The sequence below is a fragment of the Paramisgurnus dabryanus genome, chromosome 4 (assembly GCF_030506205.2).
Source record: "Paramisgurnus dabryanus chromosome 4, PD_genome_1.1, whole genome shotgun sequence".
Classification (NCBI taxonomy): domain Eukaryota; kingdom Metazoa; phylum Chordata; class Actinopteri; order Cypriniformes; family Cobitidae; genus Paramisgurnus; species Paramisgurnus dabryanus.
In genome coordinates this window covers 1933474-1948420 of record NC_133340.1, presented here as the reverse complement: position 1 = coordinate 1948420, position 14947 = coordinate 1933474, and the positions used below count along the sequence as shown (strand labels likewise).

The following is a 14947-nucleotide window of genomic DNA, read 5'->3' as shown; positions in this document are numbered from 1 at the left end:
TGTACTAAGAAAAAAATGGAAAAAAATAAAATTTTCAGCTGCTGCGTAATATTATTCGCTAGCAAAGTTATTGACTATTACGCTAGAATGAGAATATAGTTCCTAGTCATATCTGCCTAGAAAATCTTTTAATTTTCCGTCGGTCTTAGTACACAGTGTGACTACAGAAGAGTCAAATTTTAAATAGGAAAAAATATCAAAACTCTTCGGTTATTTTTTGCGCGATGCTAATGGTCTAATCAGATTCAATGGATTATGCTAAGCTATGCTAAAAGTGGTACCGCCAGACCCGGAGATCAGCTGAATGGATTCCAAAACGATAAGAATCAAATGTTTAACTCTAGGAGAGCTGGAAAATGAGCATATTTTCAAAAAAAGTGGAGTATCACTTTAATGAAACAATCACTTTTACGTTTATGCATTTGACTGACAGACTTACATTGCATTCAAATCAAACCCAAAACCTTTGGCACAATACTCACTTTACCAGTTGAGCTACAGGAACAATTAATATAAATGCTGAAGCAAAAAAAAAAACACAATACAAGCTTTACATTTTCGCTTTTTGACTCTAGCATGCCTTGACCATTAGCCTTCCATCATCCGTACATTATTGTAAACGTGATTTTGTTTCTTTTCGGTTCTATTAAAATCTGCTAAAGTAGCACAACTCTATACATAAAGGCCATTGTAATGTATTGGTTGGGTAAAATGAGGTTTTTAGTTCTTATTATGAACTGGCACACTGGTGCTGAGTCATCAGAACACACAAACACCCGCATGCTGGTTTCCATAATATATCGTCTAACCTCACTATAGAGGTGAAAACACCGTACACGTTTATTTTTGCAAGCATGCGATCTCCACGTATTTACTCTTTGCACGTGTTCTTGTCAAGGTGATAAGTGAGCGGGACCTTCTGGGGAAGCAGCTGGTGGGGAGGAACAAAGCTCTGGAGCTATTATATGAGAAGATCAAAATCCAAGATTCGATCCTGAGCATGGGTGAGAAGCAGTACAAGGAAAGAGTGGAGGACATTAGACTCTTGAAGCTGGAGATCAAGAGGCAAAGACGTGAAAGAAACATGCTCACCAAGACCGTCTCTAACGTTGATGAGCTCAGGTAAAACACTGGGTGAAGTTTCTAGATTGTGGTTGTTGTGGTCTCCAGTCATTTGGACATCTATTTATCTGGTTGGTGTGAAAGCTGTTTCTGAGATTGGATGAATTACTCCCAAGTCCAGGGGGCAGACTCATTTGCTCAGGGTGATCCAATTGTTCATGACATCAATTTGGGGTCCTGACCCACTACACTAAGGACTGTACAGTGAAGGATGGGAGTAACCCATTTAGTTACACTGTTACTTACAAAGCTTAATGCTTTGATTTAAAATACAGATGGATGGATTTGAATTTGTGTTTTTTTACACCGTTTTTGGGTTTTCTGCAGTGTATAGGTGGCAGGCAGACTCAAGTGCCTCTGTTTGTATGTATGAATAGGATTGGCAGTAAAACCAAAAAGCTTTATGAGGCGAAAAATAAACTTGGCACCTGCACTATTTCAGTGCAGAACCAGAAAGGCTTACAGGGAAATCAGATAGACTCAGATTTGGGCCAAATGTTAAAACATTAGTAGTTCTTTTTTCACTTTTAAACACTAAAACATTTGGAAACAAGAAACCTTTTTTTTCATTTCATTTACCAATTATTCCGACTGATATCTGCAGATTATTTGGTGGTTATAATAACTTGCATTAACTCAATTCTAAATAAAGGTTACATTTTCTGAATGTTTTTCATTCAAATAATTACCATTAATATTGAACATTAAACTGCTCAAATTCATTGCATTTTTCTGTTCTCTTTGATTGACAGGATATATCGCCCATGACTGAAAGATTGCTTTTATTATCGAATACCAAATATTGGCGATATATCGGTGCATCTCAAGTACTGGGGTGCGTTTCCTGAACAACGACGTAACTCGCTGCTGAACCAACATAGTACGATGCATAGTTGGAGAAACGAACTATCTTGTCACGACTGTTTCCCGAAAGCATAGTAACTTTGTCGCACATTCGTCGTTTGAACGATGTTGGCTTGAACGAGATGATGTACTAATTAATCTGAGCAAATCAATTTAATGGCAGATTATTGTTGTAAATAACATATATTGCATCGGAAGACTGATTTTGTTATCGTGATTTAGTTATCGTTGTTTATTTTCAAGATATTCAATTCATGCGCAAGTTCCCTCTTACATCACTCCTCCCAGGGATTCCCCAGGGTCTTAAAGCTCGTATGACTGTGCACATGCGCAGTTTTCAAATGCAGCGATTTGATTCTGTTTACAACTTAAAAGACGTAAAATAACATTTTTATATATTTAGAATGATGGTTATAGACTGTACTTCATGTTTTTTGCTTATTTTGTTCAAAAGCATGATCAACGTAAGTCTACATTTTATAATAACAAGGAACGATGCTTCTAATGACAGGTGAAGAGCTGTCGTTCAAACCACACAAGTTTGCGATGCAACTTGCGAATGTTCGTTTGAACTATGGTTTCTTGAAACACCAAATCGTTGGACTTTGTCAGTAACGACAAAACTTACGACAGTAGTTGGCTAACGATGCTTTTGGGAAACGCACCCCTGAACTATTTTCTTAACAGTCACTTTAAATAGATCTCGAAACTATAACATGGGTCAGGGATAACATTCCTAACATTCAAGCATAACATTCCATACATTCCATACATTTTTAGAAATGTATAAATTCACCTTCCACATTTGTGCTTTACATTTATCCTTAATGGAGACCCTTTTATCCAAAGCTGCTTAGAGTGCATTACAAGGCATACGTTTTGCATGTAAGTTCCTTGGGTTTGAACTGGTGGCCTTTTATGCTGCTAACTAGAGCTGCATCAACTAATCGATAAAATCTATAAAAATGTATGACATTAATTGTCAACGAATTTCGTTTTCGATTAGTTGGTCAGTGACGTCACATGCTCTTGCACCACCAATCGGCCAATCTGTCAGGTGTTGTTTCTTCATACAGCGCGAACTTTCCTGCTCAAAGTCAGTCACGTTTTATTCATACAATTCAAGTTGTTTACTCAAAGTCAGGTGCTGTTTTCTAATACAGCGCAAGCTCACTTTTACTTCATACATTGCGATCTTCTGACCAGGTTGGTTAAAAGCACAGAAGCAAAAACGCAAATGAATGCGGGTTAATAAAGGTTTAATTTCCTTTAATATAAGTGACTTTGTATTTGTTTAATTGTTGTTGGGTTTTCATAAAAATAGTAATGAACCACGAGCATCTGTTTTAAAGTAATGGAGAAATACAGGTTGTTATTACTGTAGCACAGCATGTATATCACCGCTTTCATATTATAATGTCTTATTTATTTTGTTAATAACAAATAATCTTAATATTCATCAAGGTATAAAGCTGAAGATTAAAATTAGTTTATTAATCTGTGGCAAAATTCTCAACACATCCCTGAAGACTCAAGTCATTTTGTTAATTGATATTTTGTCATTTAAAGAAGTTTTACTATTTAAAAGCTGCACAAACTTTTTTATTTAAAGCTTAAAGTATCTAACTCAAAAATTGTATATAACTAAAACTCTGTAGTAATGTGTGGCTTTTGCACTTCTACACCTGAATACCCTAATTTAGTGCTTATTTAGCTATAATATGTGAAAACATCTAATTAAGTAAATATTTATATTTTATCCAATTAGTTGATAAATCGAAAAAATAATCACCTGATTAATCGATTATGAAAATAATCGTTGCTAACGCAATGCTCTAACACTGAACTATACAGAAGCTTTATGTGTAAACTACAGTTTTAAGACCATGCAGAGGTCTCTACCAGCCAGCCACAATGGTTAACTGAAGTAATGCAGTAATCTACTATGGTTACGCACATTTTCCTGCCTGTCAGCGAGGAGTACTAGGCAAACATTACATAATCTATTTCTTATTCATGAGCCAAGCTGATTAGATTTATAACATATCATTTGTCACACAAACTAGCACTTCCATCCCATCTTTATTTCTCGGAACAATGTTACCACTCTCTCATGGTTTAAAAATAAATAAAACACAGTTTAGCGGACACCCCTCGCCTACAGTATTTCCAGGTGCACTTTACACCTGTCTGTAGCTCATGTGTACCACGCACAATTGGGCACAGAGGGCGGTGTATTGTAAAAATGTTTTCAACCATTGTGTTCTGGGGGTAATCAAGCATCCATACATTTCCTGGAATGTCCCATTTTTATTGTCCTTGTATGCTTTGAAACATATGTGAGAATCAATAAGCCAGTAGTAGGGTTTCCGAGAGACTAGTCGGCCGCCTCTGTACCAGATGGGTTGACTTTGTGCCGAGCTCCGGTGCCAAATCTCTCCAAGCCTCCGTGGTAAACAGGTGGCAAATTTGAGTCATTATTACTGTCATCAGTGCAATGCAATTCCCATAAAGGTGACTTTTGAATTTCAGTGGCTGGTTGTGAGACAATGACTTTTTTAACATTAAAAGTAGTTTTGCCTGTAGATGATTTCCTTATTCTACGGAGACTTGAATCTGTTGAAAGATTTAGGAATTGCCATCTTGTGACACCATAAGATGAATTTACTGAACAATACTGTACCTTCATCCTGTTGGAAATTTACCAACAGCAGAAAGACACTAAAGCTTGCACTTAAACTTTCAGATATGTCTTATATATTCCTCCCTCCATGATTATAACGCAGTTCTCTCTACCATGCCATTGCATCACTTCTTCCCCCAATCTACTTTGGCAGAAGAAGCCTTTGCATCAGATACAGTAGTACAGTAAATGCTCTTCCATTCACTGGCTGTCTGTATTAGATCTTATTCCAGCTGTGATGTTCAGAAAAGTAGAGCACTTGCATCAGTGCATCAAATTGTAGGCCTGTTCAGACTCTCCTAAACATCCAAAAAGATTTAAAGTGCAAAAAGTATTAAAAGTACAGTTGACTTCATCTTGCTAAGACAAGCTATAGCAAAATGTTTAGTTCATTTTGCAGCTGACTACAACTTCTAGGAATGAGAGGTGCAAAATGCACTAAGTAACCGCAGCTTTGTCCTTTCTGTTAAAGGGGACACATATCATGAAAATCTGACTTTTTCCATGTTTTAGTGCTATAATTCGGTCAACAAAAAAAATGTGAAAAAGATCAACCCAGTAACTTAGTCTTGGTAAACCATTCTCTGCAAGCATGTGAAAATTAGGTCATTTAAAATTTGGCTCCCCTTGTGATGTCAAAAGGTGACAATACCGCCCCTTATTCTGCACTATTCAACCATAGCACTGCCATTTAGTGCAGAGATCAGCTAATTTGCCTTTAAAAGGATACACCCAAAACGGCACATTTTTGCTCACACCTACAAGTCTAAAATGTTATAATTATATATATATATATATATATATATATATATATATATATATATATATATATATATATATATATATATATATATATATATATATATATATATATATACTTATTTATTTATTTATATATTTTTAATATAAAAAAATATTAGTGCATGGTAAAGATTAATCGCGATTAATTGCATACAAAATAAAAGTTGATTTTTGCATAATACAGTATATGTGTGTGCTGTGTGTAATTATTATGTATATTTAAACACACACACATACATTTATATTTAAGAATAGTTGTATTTATATTTTTTATTTATATATAATATATAAAAATATAATAAGTGATGGGCAAAGATTAATCACGATTAATTGCATACAAAATAAAGGTTGATTTTTGCATAATATATGTGTGTGTGTGAGTGTTGTGTGTAATTATTATGTATATTTAAACACACACACATACATGTGTATATATATGGTAACAATTTACAATAATGTTCATTAGTTAACATTAGTTTATGTTTTAACTATGACTATATATATATATATATATATATGGGGTGGTAATGGCCCAGTGGATACGACACACGTCTTTGGTGTGAGAGACTCGGGTTCGAATCCACTGTGATACACCATTGTGTCCTTGAGCAAGACACTTAACCCCTAGTTGCTCTAGAGGTGTGCGACCTCTGACATATATAGCAATTGTAAGTTGCTTTGGATAAAAGCGTCAGCTAAATGAATAAGTAAAAAATGAATAAGTATATATTTTATAAAATATTTAAAAATATAAATAAATACATACATATGTAAATGTTTCTTAAATACATACATGAATGTGTGTGTATTTTATATACATAATAATTACACACAGAACACACTTGTATATTTTGTTACAAATAACTTTTATTTTGTATGTGATTAATCGTGATTAATCTTTGCCCAGCACTAATAAATATATACACATGTAAATGTTTCTTAAAAACATACATGAATGTGTGTGTTTTTATATACATAATAATTACACACAGCACAAACTCAAATATTGTGCAAAAAAATACTTTTATTTTGTATGAGATTAATCTATGCCCAGCCCTAGTTATAATAAATTATCTATATGGTATTTTGAGCTTAAACTTCACATACGTATGGACACCAAAGATTTATTTGAGATCTTAAAAAAGTCTTCTTGTGAAATGTCCCCTTTAATGCAGTAGAGATGTTGTAGATTGACCAGTTATTGTGAGTTGTGATATAACATTAAATAAGGACATTTACAAAAATCAATGACATTTAAATATTTATCGTAATGTAAGTGCAAGCTCTTCTGTCACACAAGCAAAACTGCTACTGTCGAGTGCATGAAGTTTAGAGAGTTGTCACCTGCTGAAACAGAAGAGGATTGTGTTGTTTATTTTATCGCTTTGTCACTGCATTTCTTTGTTATCCCATAGTCATGTGGACTGTTGTTAACCAGTTTAAGAAATAATTCCTTATTTTTTTACCACAACCAGACATTAAATTGTCCTGTATGTGATCATAACCTGCAAGCTATAATCCCACTTCACTCTTAGCATCCACTTTACATAGAAAGAATGATTGGAATGTAAATGCTACGTTTTCTTAATAATGACAGATGAATGGTCTGCGGTACTTCTTAGACTAGCATTCAGATTGCAATCAGGGATCATGCAAATACAGTAATGATAATGTAATCATATAGGGATAAAATCTCATACCTTTTAAAACACAAAGTCACAATTTTTTCTTGAAAGATATTGCACTGCCAGATAACAAAGCAGACCTGGAAAAATGTACGAGAGATTACGTGTACAGTACTGTATATACATCTATTGATAAGATTTGAGACTTTCCAATTAAGTTTTTGAAAGTTTCAGCGATACTTATCAAAGCTGTATTATTCCTCCCCCGATAAGACTGATTAAAAGAATATTACATGAAAATGAAAAATTCTGTCGCCATTTACGCGTCGATATATCACAATAAAAGATTTTTTCTTTAGAAATATCCGGGGCTCTTTTCCATTTAATCAAAGTGAATAGGGACCGGAGTTCTCAAGTGCCAAAATGACAAAGAGCACCATAAAAGTATCATAAAAGTGGCCCAAATGATTTGTGCATTAAAATGAGACCAAATTTAATGACGGGGCAGGTTTTCTGCTGGATATATATATACACATCATCACACCCTTGTGGGTACTTCATGCACTGTTGCTGTGGTGTTGGAGGTTTTGTTCAATATCTTCATTAGCAGCAGAGTGTAGGTTAGATCACAGTATCATAACATTATGGATGCTTACAGCTATATTATATAATATTGCACCTATTTATTAAAAGGCAGCATTACAACTTGACTAAGATAAAATGCAAAACTACTATTGCCAAGGTTGCCAAGTTGTCGTCATGCAGTTCCTAGGACTTTTTGGGGTGGTTACAAGGTGGATGCTTATTACATCAATGTAAAAGTCAGTCCCTCCAAAAAAAAAGCGATTATGCGATCACATAATTCAATCCATAATCAGCCAAATTCCCATTCTTATTTTTTAAATACGCCGCACTTTGCTGCATAAATTGCAGATTTCTGCTCGCAAAAATATGCGGGGCTTGCATAATTTCATAATTTCTGCATTTTCTTAGCAATAATTGCATAAAATTGCATAAATATCCTGCATATTTAATCGTATTTTTTAAGAAAACGGGCCACAAGAGTAAGGATTTTTGTCCGCAACAATCACAAAAAAACTCACGTTTTTCTGGGAGGACTGAAAAGTAGACCTCCTGCTCGTCACCCATCTGTCTGCTGTGCCCCGCCCACTCCTTATTTTTCTCACAGCATCCACCCCTATTTAAGTTGCATTTTTTATGTTGCATTTTTTAAACGCTAGTGAGGTAGATTGGAGCTGAAGGGGGAGTCATCACCCTTTGATACTGTAAAAACGCTTTCCCCCCATTCACAAGCTATCTCTTCAATTTAGAGAAAAACAAGTGTGCCTCAAAGTGTGTTCTGAAAAGTGACACTGCTTGCTCTTTGATCGGACACTGGTGGCTGGATGTAGTACAAGTCATAAACCTTGCCCTCTCCATGAAAACGAACGGGACTTGGGTCAAAATAAAAAAATAAATTACACTCCCAAATTTTTTTTCCGAAAGATGTTTTTTGTCCTTTTAACTGTTTCGCCGCCATGGACGAGATAACTTGTCAATTAAGAGAAAACGCTTCCCTGCCAATGACGAGAATTTCCTGCTTCCGCAATACTGCTATTATCCACCAGGTGACTTATACAACCCAGAAGTAGCGCCTCATGTAAAAGAGAAAGAACTCTGTGTATGTTTTAAAGATCGATCTGCATCTGATCTCTATTAAAAGTCATTCACAAAAATGGAAATATCAGAAATTTGTGTTTTTGAAGAAACCTACCCATAGGGGTTTTTTCATCCCCTGGAGAGTCTGCCACCTTTGGCTTAACTTACTACTTTACTGTATACGTTACATTATTACTACGCTCGCTTTTCTATGCTTTTTAATTGAATTGAATTGAACTGAATTTGAGAGGTGATAAAAGAAAACTAATGAAGGTAGGATGAAACGTATTTTTTTTTTTTTAAAGCAGAAGGTCTGTTCTTTCATTTGATATATTGTTTGTTTATATATTTAAAGAAGAACATTTTTTGGAAGGCATTAAACTTTTGTAAAAATCATGAAAAATGCTTGCGCTGGCTGGCAACTTAAAAAAAAAAAAACGCTGGCGGGGAAAAAGTTAAGGTAGCTGATACATGTTCAATTTTTTATTTTTTTTATTTTAGCTAGTAATTTGATGCTATAGAAATGGGGCGTGTCGTTATGATTGGCATTTTTAATTGACATCTTCTCGGAGCAGACTGTCTGAGCTTTGAGGTAATATTGAAGTAATAACTAACTATTCATTTTCGATTTCTTTGTTATTTCACACAACAAAATGAGTTTTATTTAACTTATCTTATTTTAGCAAGCCAGTCAAATGAGACGTTCAAGGGACGTGGTTGAATTGGGCATGCTAGCAGAAGTTTGATCCCACAGCTCCGCCTCCGCGCACCACGGACGTTTCCTTCTGTGCTTGCCCAGGCTCCAAACTGACGTTTTGGCGTAACATGTCAGCGATCATCGTCATACACTATACGCTCAGTTCATTACAATGGAAGGAAGCAGTGTCGCATCGTCCATCTTTTTTACAGTCTATGGAGAAAACCCTTCCCTGCCAATGACAAGTTTTTACGACAACCCATATTTTTATCCACTAGGTGGCGCTCTTACCCAACTTATAAAACACTGAAGCATACACTGATTCAAAAACAGTAAAAACTCTGTGTATGTTTTGAGCTTTGCTTCGAATCTGATCTCCAACTAAAGTCCTTTACAAAAATGCAATCATCTCAGCCTTTAGCTCGAAATTTTTTATTTTCGAAGAAACCTACCCATATTTTAAAGGTGATTAAAAAGAGAACAGGATAAAATCTTTTTTTAAGCAAGAAGTCTGTTTTTTATTTTTATGTTAATTTTTTTTTATAAAATTTCTAGAAGGCTTTAAACTTTTGTGAAAATTATAAAAAAAGCTGCCGCTAGCTGGCAACTTAAAAAAAAAAAATTCTGACGGGGAACGAGTTAAGGATTTGGGTCAACAATTATGCTGCGTACACCCCAAACGCGAAGCATTGCATTCCTTGCTCTAGATTACTGATGGGATTCAAATTTGTGTCATGTGAATTATTCGATTGCGTTAAAAATTTTCACTTGCGCAAAGACGGGTTCGAGGCGAATAGCACCTTTTTATGGCAATCACGGTGCCCAATTTGCGTCATTCACATCGCCCACAATCACATTCACAATCGTTGAATTAGCATTTGGTGTGTACACCCCATTAAAACAAATCCTGAAGCGAGCCAACTAATCTACAGTAGCTAATCTAATTAGTAAAACTAATGTGATCGTTATAATTTATGCACCGTAAAAATGATATCATATCAATATGTTTATGTTACATTAACTTAAAATGAGTATTGTCAACTTATCACAAGTCAAAACTTAAAATAGTAGGTTGAATTGACTTGCAAAACCTAGTTGTTTTAACTTCATGCTGCATTTGTGCCATAATAACTTATACTATATTGTGCTTGGCCTAGAATTTTCATTAGTATATTTAGCTCACAAAGTGAAATGAAAAACACAGAGGCCGATGATGTTCAAGCACTTGTTTTGGCTGCTATAATGAGAATGTCTTTCCATTTCAAATGATTTCAAAGAGCCCTTACTCGAAAATAAATTATAATTCGCTAAATCTGCCTGAATCACAAGGTTAGCCGTACGCGCCCTTTGCGTCAATTAATTCAGCTCTTAGATAAGAGTTAACACATGTTCTGCTGCTCTCAGTCGTCTTTTCATTTATTTCAGGATATAAATAATTTAATTACATCTGTGAAATAGCAACATTGAAAGAGATTAAGATACATACATACACTTTTGATGTTCAGTTTGGTGATTCACCATATCTGCGCAGGGGTCTTGGAATCCAGCCCATTGTGTTATTTGTGTACTGCTATAGGCACAAGTCTGTAACTGCTCTTTTTTCCCTTCCTCTTTAATTTTTCTTTCCCAATGTGGCACTTGCTATCGCCTCTCCTCACTCCTTTTTCCCCTCTATTCCCCTCACACCTCTCTCTCTACTACTCTACTCGTTTAATACTGGTTGAGATCGGGGAACTGTAAAGAGCAGACCATATGTTCCTCCCATGCCCTGGCTGGTTGAATGCCAACTTTTTCAGTGGCGGTCTGACATATGGATTTCCTGTAATCAGCTTCCATTCGGATCAGTGTGAATATTTCATAGGCATTAAGCGAATGTTCCTTAAGCAATGTTTAACTTCTAGCTGAGGTGGTTCGAGCTTGTGTTGCCCTTACGAAAATTTAGCATGGTTTTACTGCAGTACTGTAGTTACTGTAGTATAAAATAACCATGGATTTGTTATTAATAACCACAGTCAAAGCATGATTACTGTAGTAAAACCATGTTTTTGCTAATAGTAATCAGTACCCCCCAAAAAACATGATTACTACACTTTCACCACAAAACATGGTTAATTTTAAGGGTGTAACATGGCCAAAGCAGATTGGATGTTGGATTGAATTATGGCTGCACAAATTGAAATTTAATAATTTTTTGAGGTGTGTTGTAACCATGTTTTTTGGTGTGTTGATTACTATTAGCAAAACCATGGTTTTACTAGACTAATTTTCGTAAGTGATCGCAAGCAGTTAGGCCGGTTCCGTGATTAGTAGATAATCACCATCAGAATCAGCGCACGGGTCCATTTTTGGAGACCGTCTCTTGCGTACCCGCAAAGTTCAGCACCAGATCCTACCCGGCACCCGTAATAATATCAAAATTAAATCCGCACCTGCCCAGACCCGTTAATATTTGGCCCGTTACCCGACCCGTAGCTGCACATGCATAATTCACACACGCTAAAATCATTCCAATTAAAGTGATTTATTTTTTATCTCGTACCTCTCTCAACATCACAACAGCGTCATGAATAAGGAATTAGGCTAAAGTGTGTTTTGTTTGTGCCATTCAAGTAGCCTACCATCGGCACCTAAACAGGCTATTGAACCTGATAACTATACACAAATAGACCTATTAATGAAAAAAGAACAAGAAAAAATACAACCTACCTACACAACCCCTGCTGTGCTCCTACAAGTCTCATCTCGAAATGGTTTCCAAGAGAAGACATTCCCAGCTTCCGGCTATCAACGGCAAAACTTTATGCAACTTTTGCCACGCTCACTCCAACTAGGCTACAAGAAGCATCAACAAAGGTTGCACTGTCGCAGTGGTGGTGACGTGATGGGTCAAATGTCATATGGGGTGTGTGTAATGGTAATTCAGACATACAAATATTGCACATATTTTCATTTGCGTTACTAACCGAGTTAATTATCCCCACCCGTGAATTTTAGGAATGTCACAATTCACCCGTTTTAGACACTTTTATGCTGGTATCCGACCCGTTGAAGGACTCTGAGTGCCATTACCTGGTTTCAGATGGAGCGGCATTTACTAGGGTTGCAATAGGGTGAAACATTTCTGGAAACTTTTCATGCAAACTTAATCTTGGGGATTTTGGAAATATTCCAAATTGGAAACTTAACGGAACTTTTTGGGAATTTATGGGAATTATTTGGAAATGTAGGGAAATTTTGTGCAGAATTTAAGGAATTATCTGTGCATGTTATGGAAGAATGCAAGTACACGCAGGGGGGTGTGGCCTCAGTGGCCCTTCAGTGTGCTGTGTGCATGTGACTGTGAAATGTGCAGGGGAGAAATTTAACTGAAAATGCTGTAAATCTGGTAGTTTTAAACAAAATTAGAATGCATCTACATTTAAGTTCCCTGTTATAGGCAACACTGCAATTTTTTTTTTATAAATTCCCAGTTTATTCGCATTTATTCTCATTAATTTCCATAGGAAGTTTCCAGCCTTGAAAATACCTGGAACTTTGCATCCCTATTTACTACACAAAGCCGTATTTCACTAAGAAGCTAGGCAATATATTGCATTCATTATCACACGTTGTCAGTATTTCATTGTCGCTCCATCGGAAAGCAGGTGGTGTAATGCAATATTACAGTTTTGATGTCATTGGGACTGTAAAAATAAAATAAATGTTTAAAACCACATGGTTCCGATGTTTTGTGCCCTTGATCAAGGGTTTTCTGTTCACTTTTACAAAAGTCCAATGTCATGCTGTCCATGTGGATTGTGGGATTGACCCAGCGACTCTCACACCCCAGAGCTTTAGTGCTCTGTGGACATTGTGAGCAGCATTGGGCAGTTTGCTTTTGCTATTCTGGAAACTTACCGTGCTCCAGAAATCGCACACTCACGCATTGCAAGTGTAGCAGAAAATGTATAAAATCAAGTTATTGGTAAATGCCAATTGTGCTTGTATGTAAAAGCCATTTTAATTGGCTAATTTGATTCTTTTACATTGTACACTGTCAAACATAAAGGTACAAAGCTGTCACTGGGGCAGTACCCTTTAAAGAAGGTCCTAAAATGTACCATTTAGGTACAAATATGTATCTTTATACTGCCAATATGTACCTTTGAAGTATTAATATGCACTCTTTGGGTACAAAGGTGTACCTTTTTGAAAGGGTACTGTCCCAGTGACAACTTTTGTACCTTTATTTCTAAGAGTGTATACAAGAGGGTGCACAGATAAATTTATTTTAGCCTATATGAGCTGATTGTTAATGCTGTATACTTGTGGGTGGTTGCTGATGATAATTGGGCCTGCAATCTGTAACAATGCCAGTTACAGGCCATGTTGTTTTGTTTTGTGGAGTTTTTCTTGGCTTGTCTGTTATTGACTGTAAATGTGCAGTGCCACTGGGAACCCCATTTTGCAATGCAGGAAATAAATCATTGGTTGGTTTACACATTCCCATAACTCCATTATATACTTCAGGACACACAATCACACACAAAGAATCAATGCAGAGGCAAGAAACGTACCGTAGTAAGGTATGTGTTGTGATTTCGGATTTGTGTGCCTGCCTGTGTGTGTGGGCGAAAGTCCTGAACTCTTTAGGCGTTGCGATTAAAGTTTAAGTCTGTGATATCAACCCTGCCTTCCTGAATAAATCAATCTATATACCTTAACCTACACTCACCCTCAGTATCTCGATGCAAATCTCACTCCAAGCAGCCACAAAGACACATTGGATGAATACAAACTAAATAGCCAAACAAGAGAACCGTATGGACAAAGAATGTGCTTTTTTCGCCCCATCCTGAATTGGTTATTTATTTGTCATGGTGAAATTAATTTGTTGACATGGAAAGATGGATGGCTTGGTTTCCTTTAGCGGACAGTGATGTATTCATGTGAATTGCGGCTGTGAAGAGAGAATGGTGAGAGCGGGAAAACAAAACCTTTGCCAAAAACACAATTAAAATGCATAAATTAAACCCAAAGGCAGCAAATGGAAAAGCTGCTGTTATTTTTGCCCAGTCTCAAGAGGAGATCTTTTCAGGTCTATTGTTCAGCATGTAGTGCATTGACTAAGATTAATACAGGAGCTGTGACGTCAGTAATTATGCTCTAGTATCACGTATTGTGTTATTTTCTATGTCTAACATGTTGTTTGGAAACCGTTGGATTTTTCGATTATGTATTGGTATCTACACGACATTATGTTGTTAACTCTTTCCCTGACAGCTTTTAAAAAATTTCCAGCACTAGCTTTTTTGATTTTCACAAAAGTTTGATGCGTTCTAGAACATTTTCATACAAACAACATCAAGTGAAAGAACAGACCACTGATCCTATTTTTATTTATTCTCTTTTTATCACCTCTCAAATATGGCTAGGTTTTTTCAAATAATCTGAAATAATCGCATTTTTGTAAAAGATCAGGGCCCGGTTCCCCGATAACGTTCACTCTTAGCGTGC

The 14947-nt window shown here is 36.1% G+C and overlaps 1 protein-coding gene across 1 annotated transcript in view; it reads left to right on the top strand.

Moving 5' to 3' along the window:
* LOC135786148 (cilia- and flagella-associated protein 58) overlaps positions 1–14947 on the top strand; it is a 138309-nt gene that overhangs the window by 66529 nt on the left and 56833 nt on the right. Inside the window, exon 15 of the mRNA XM_065295840.2 lies at positions 899–1122. Within this exon, the coding sequence (XP_065151912.2) occupies positions 899–1122 (224 nt within the window). The remainder of the gene's footprint in view (positions 1–898; positions 1123–14947) is intronic.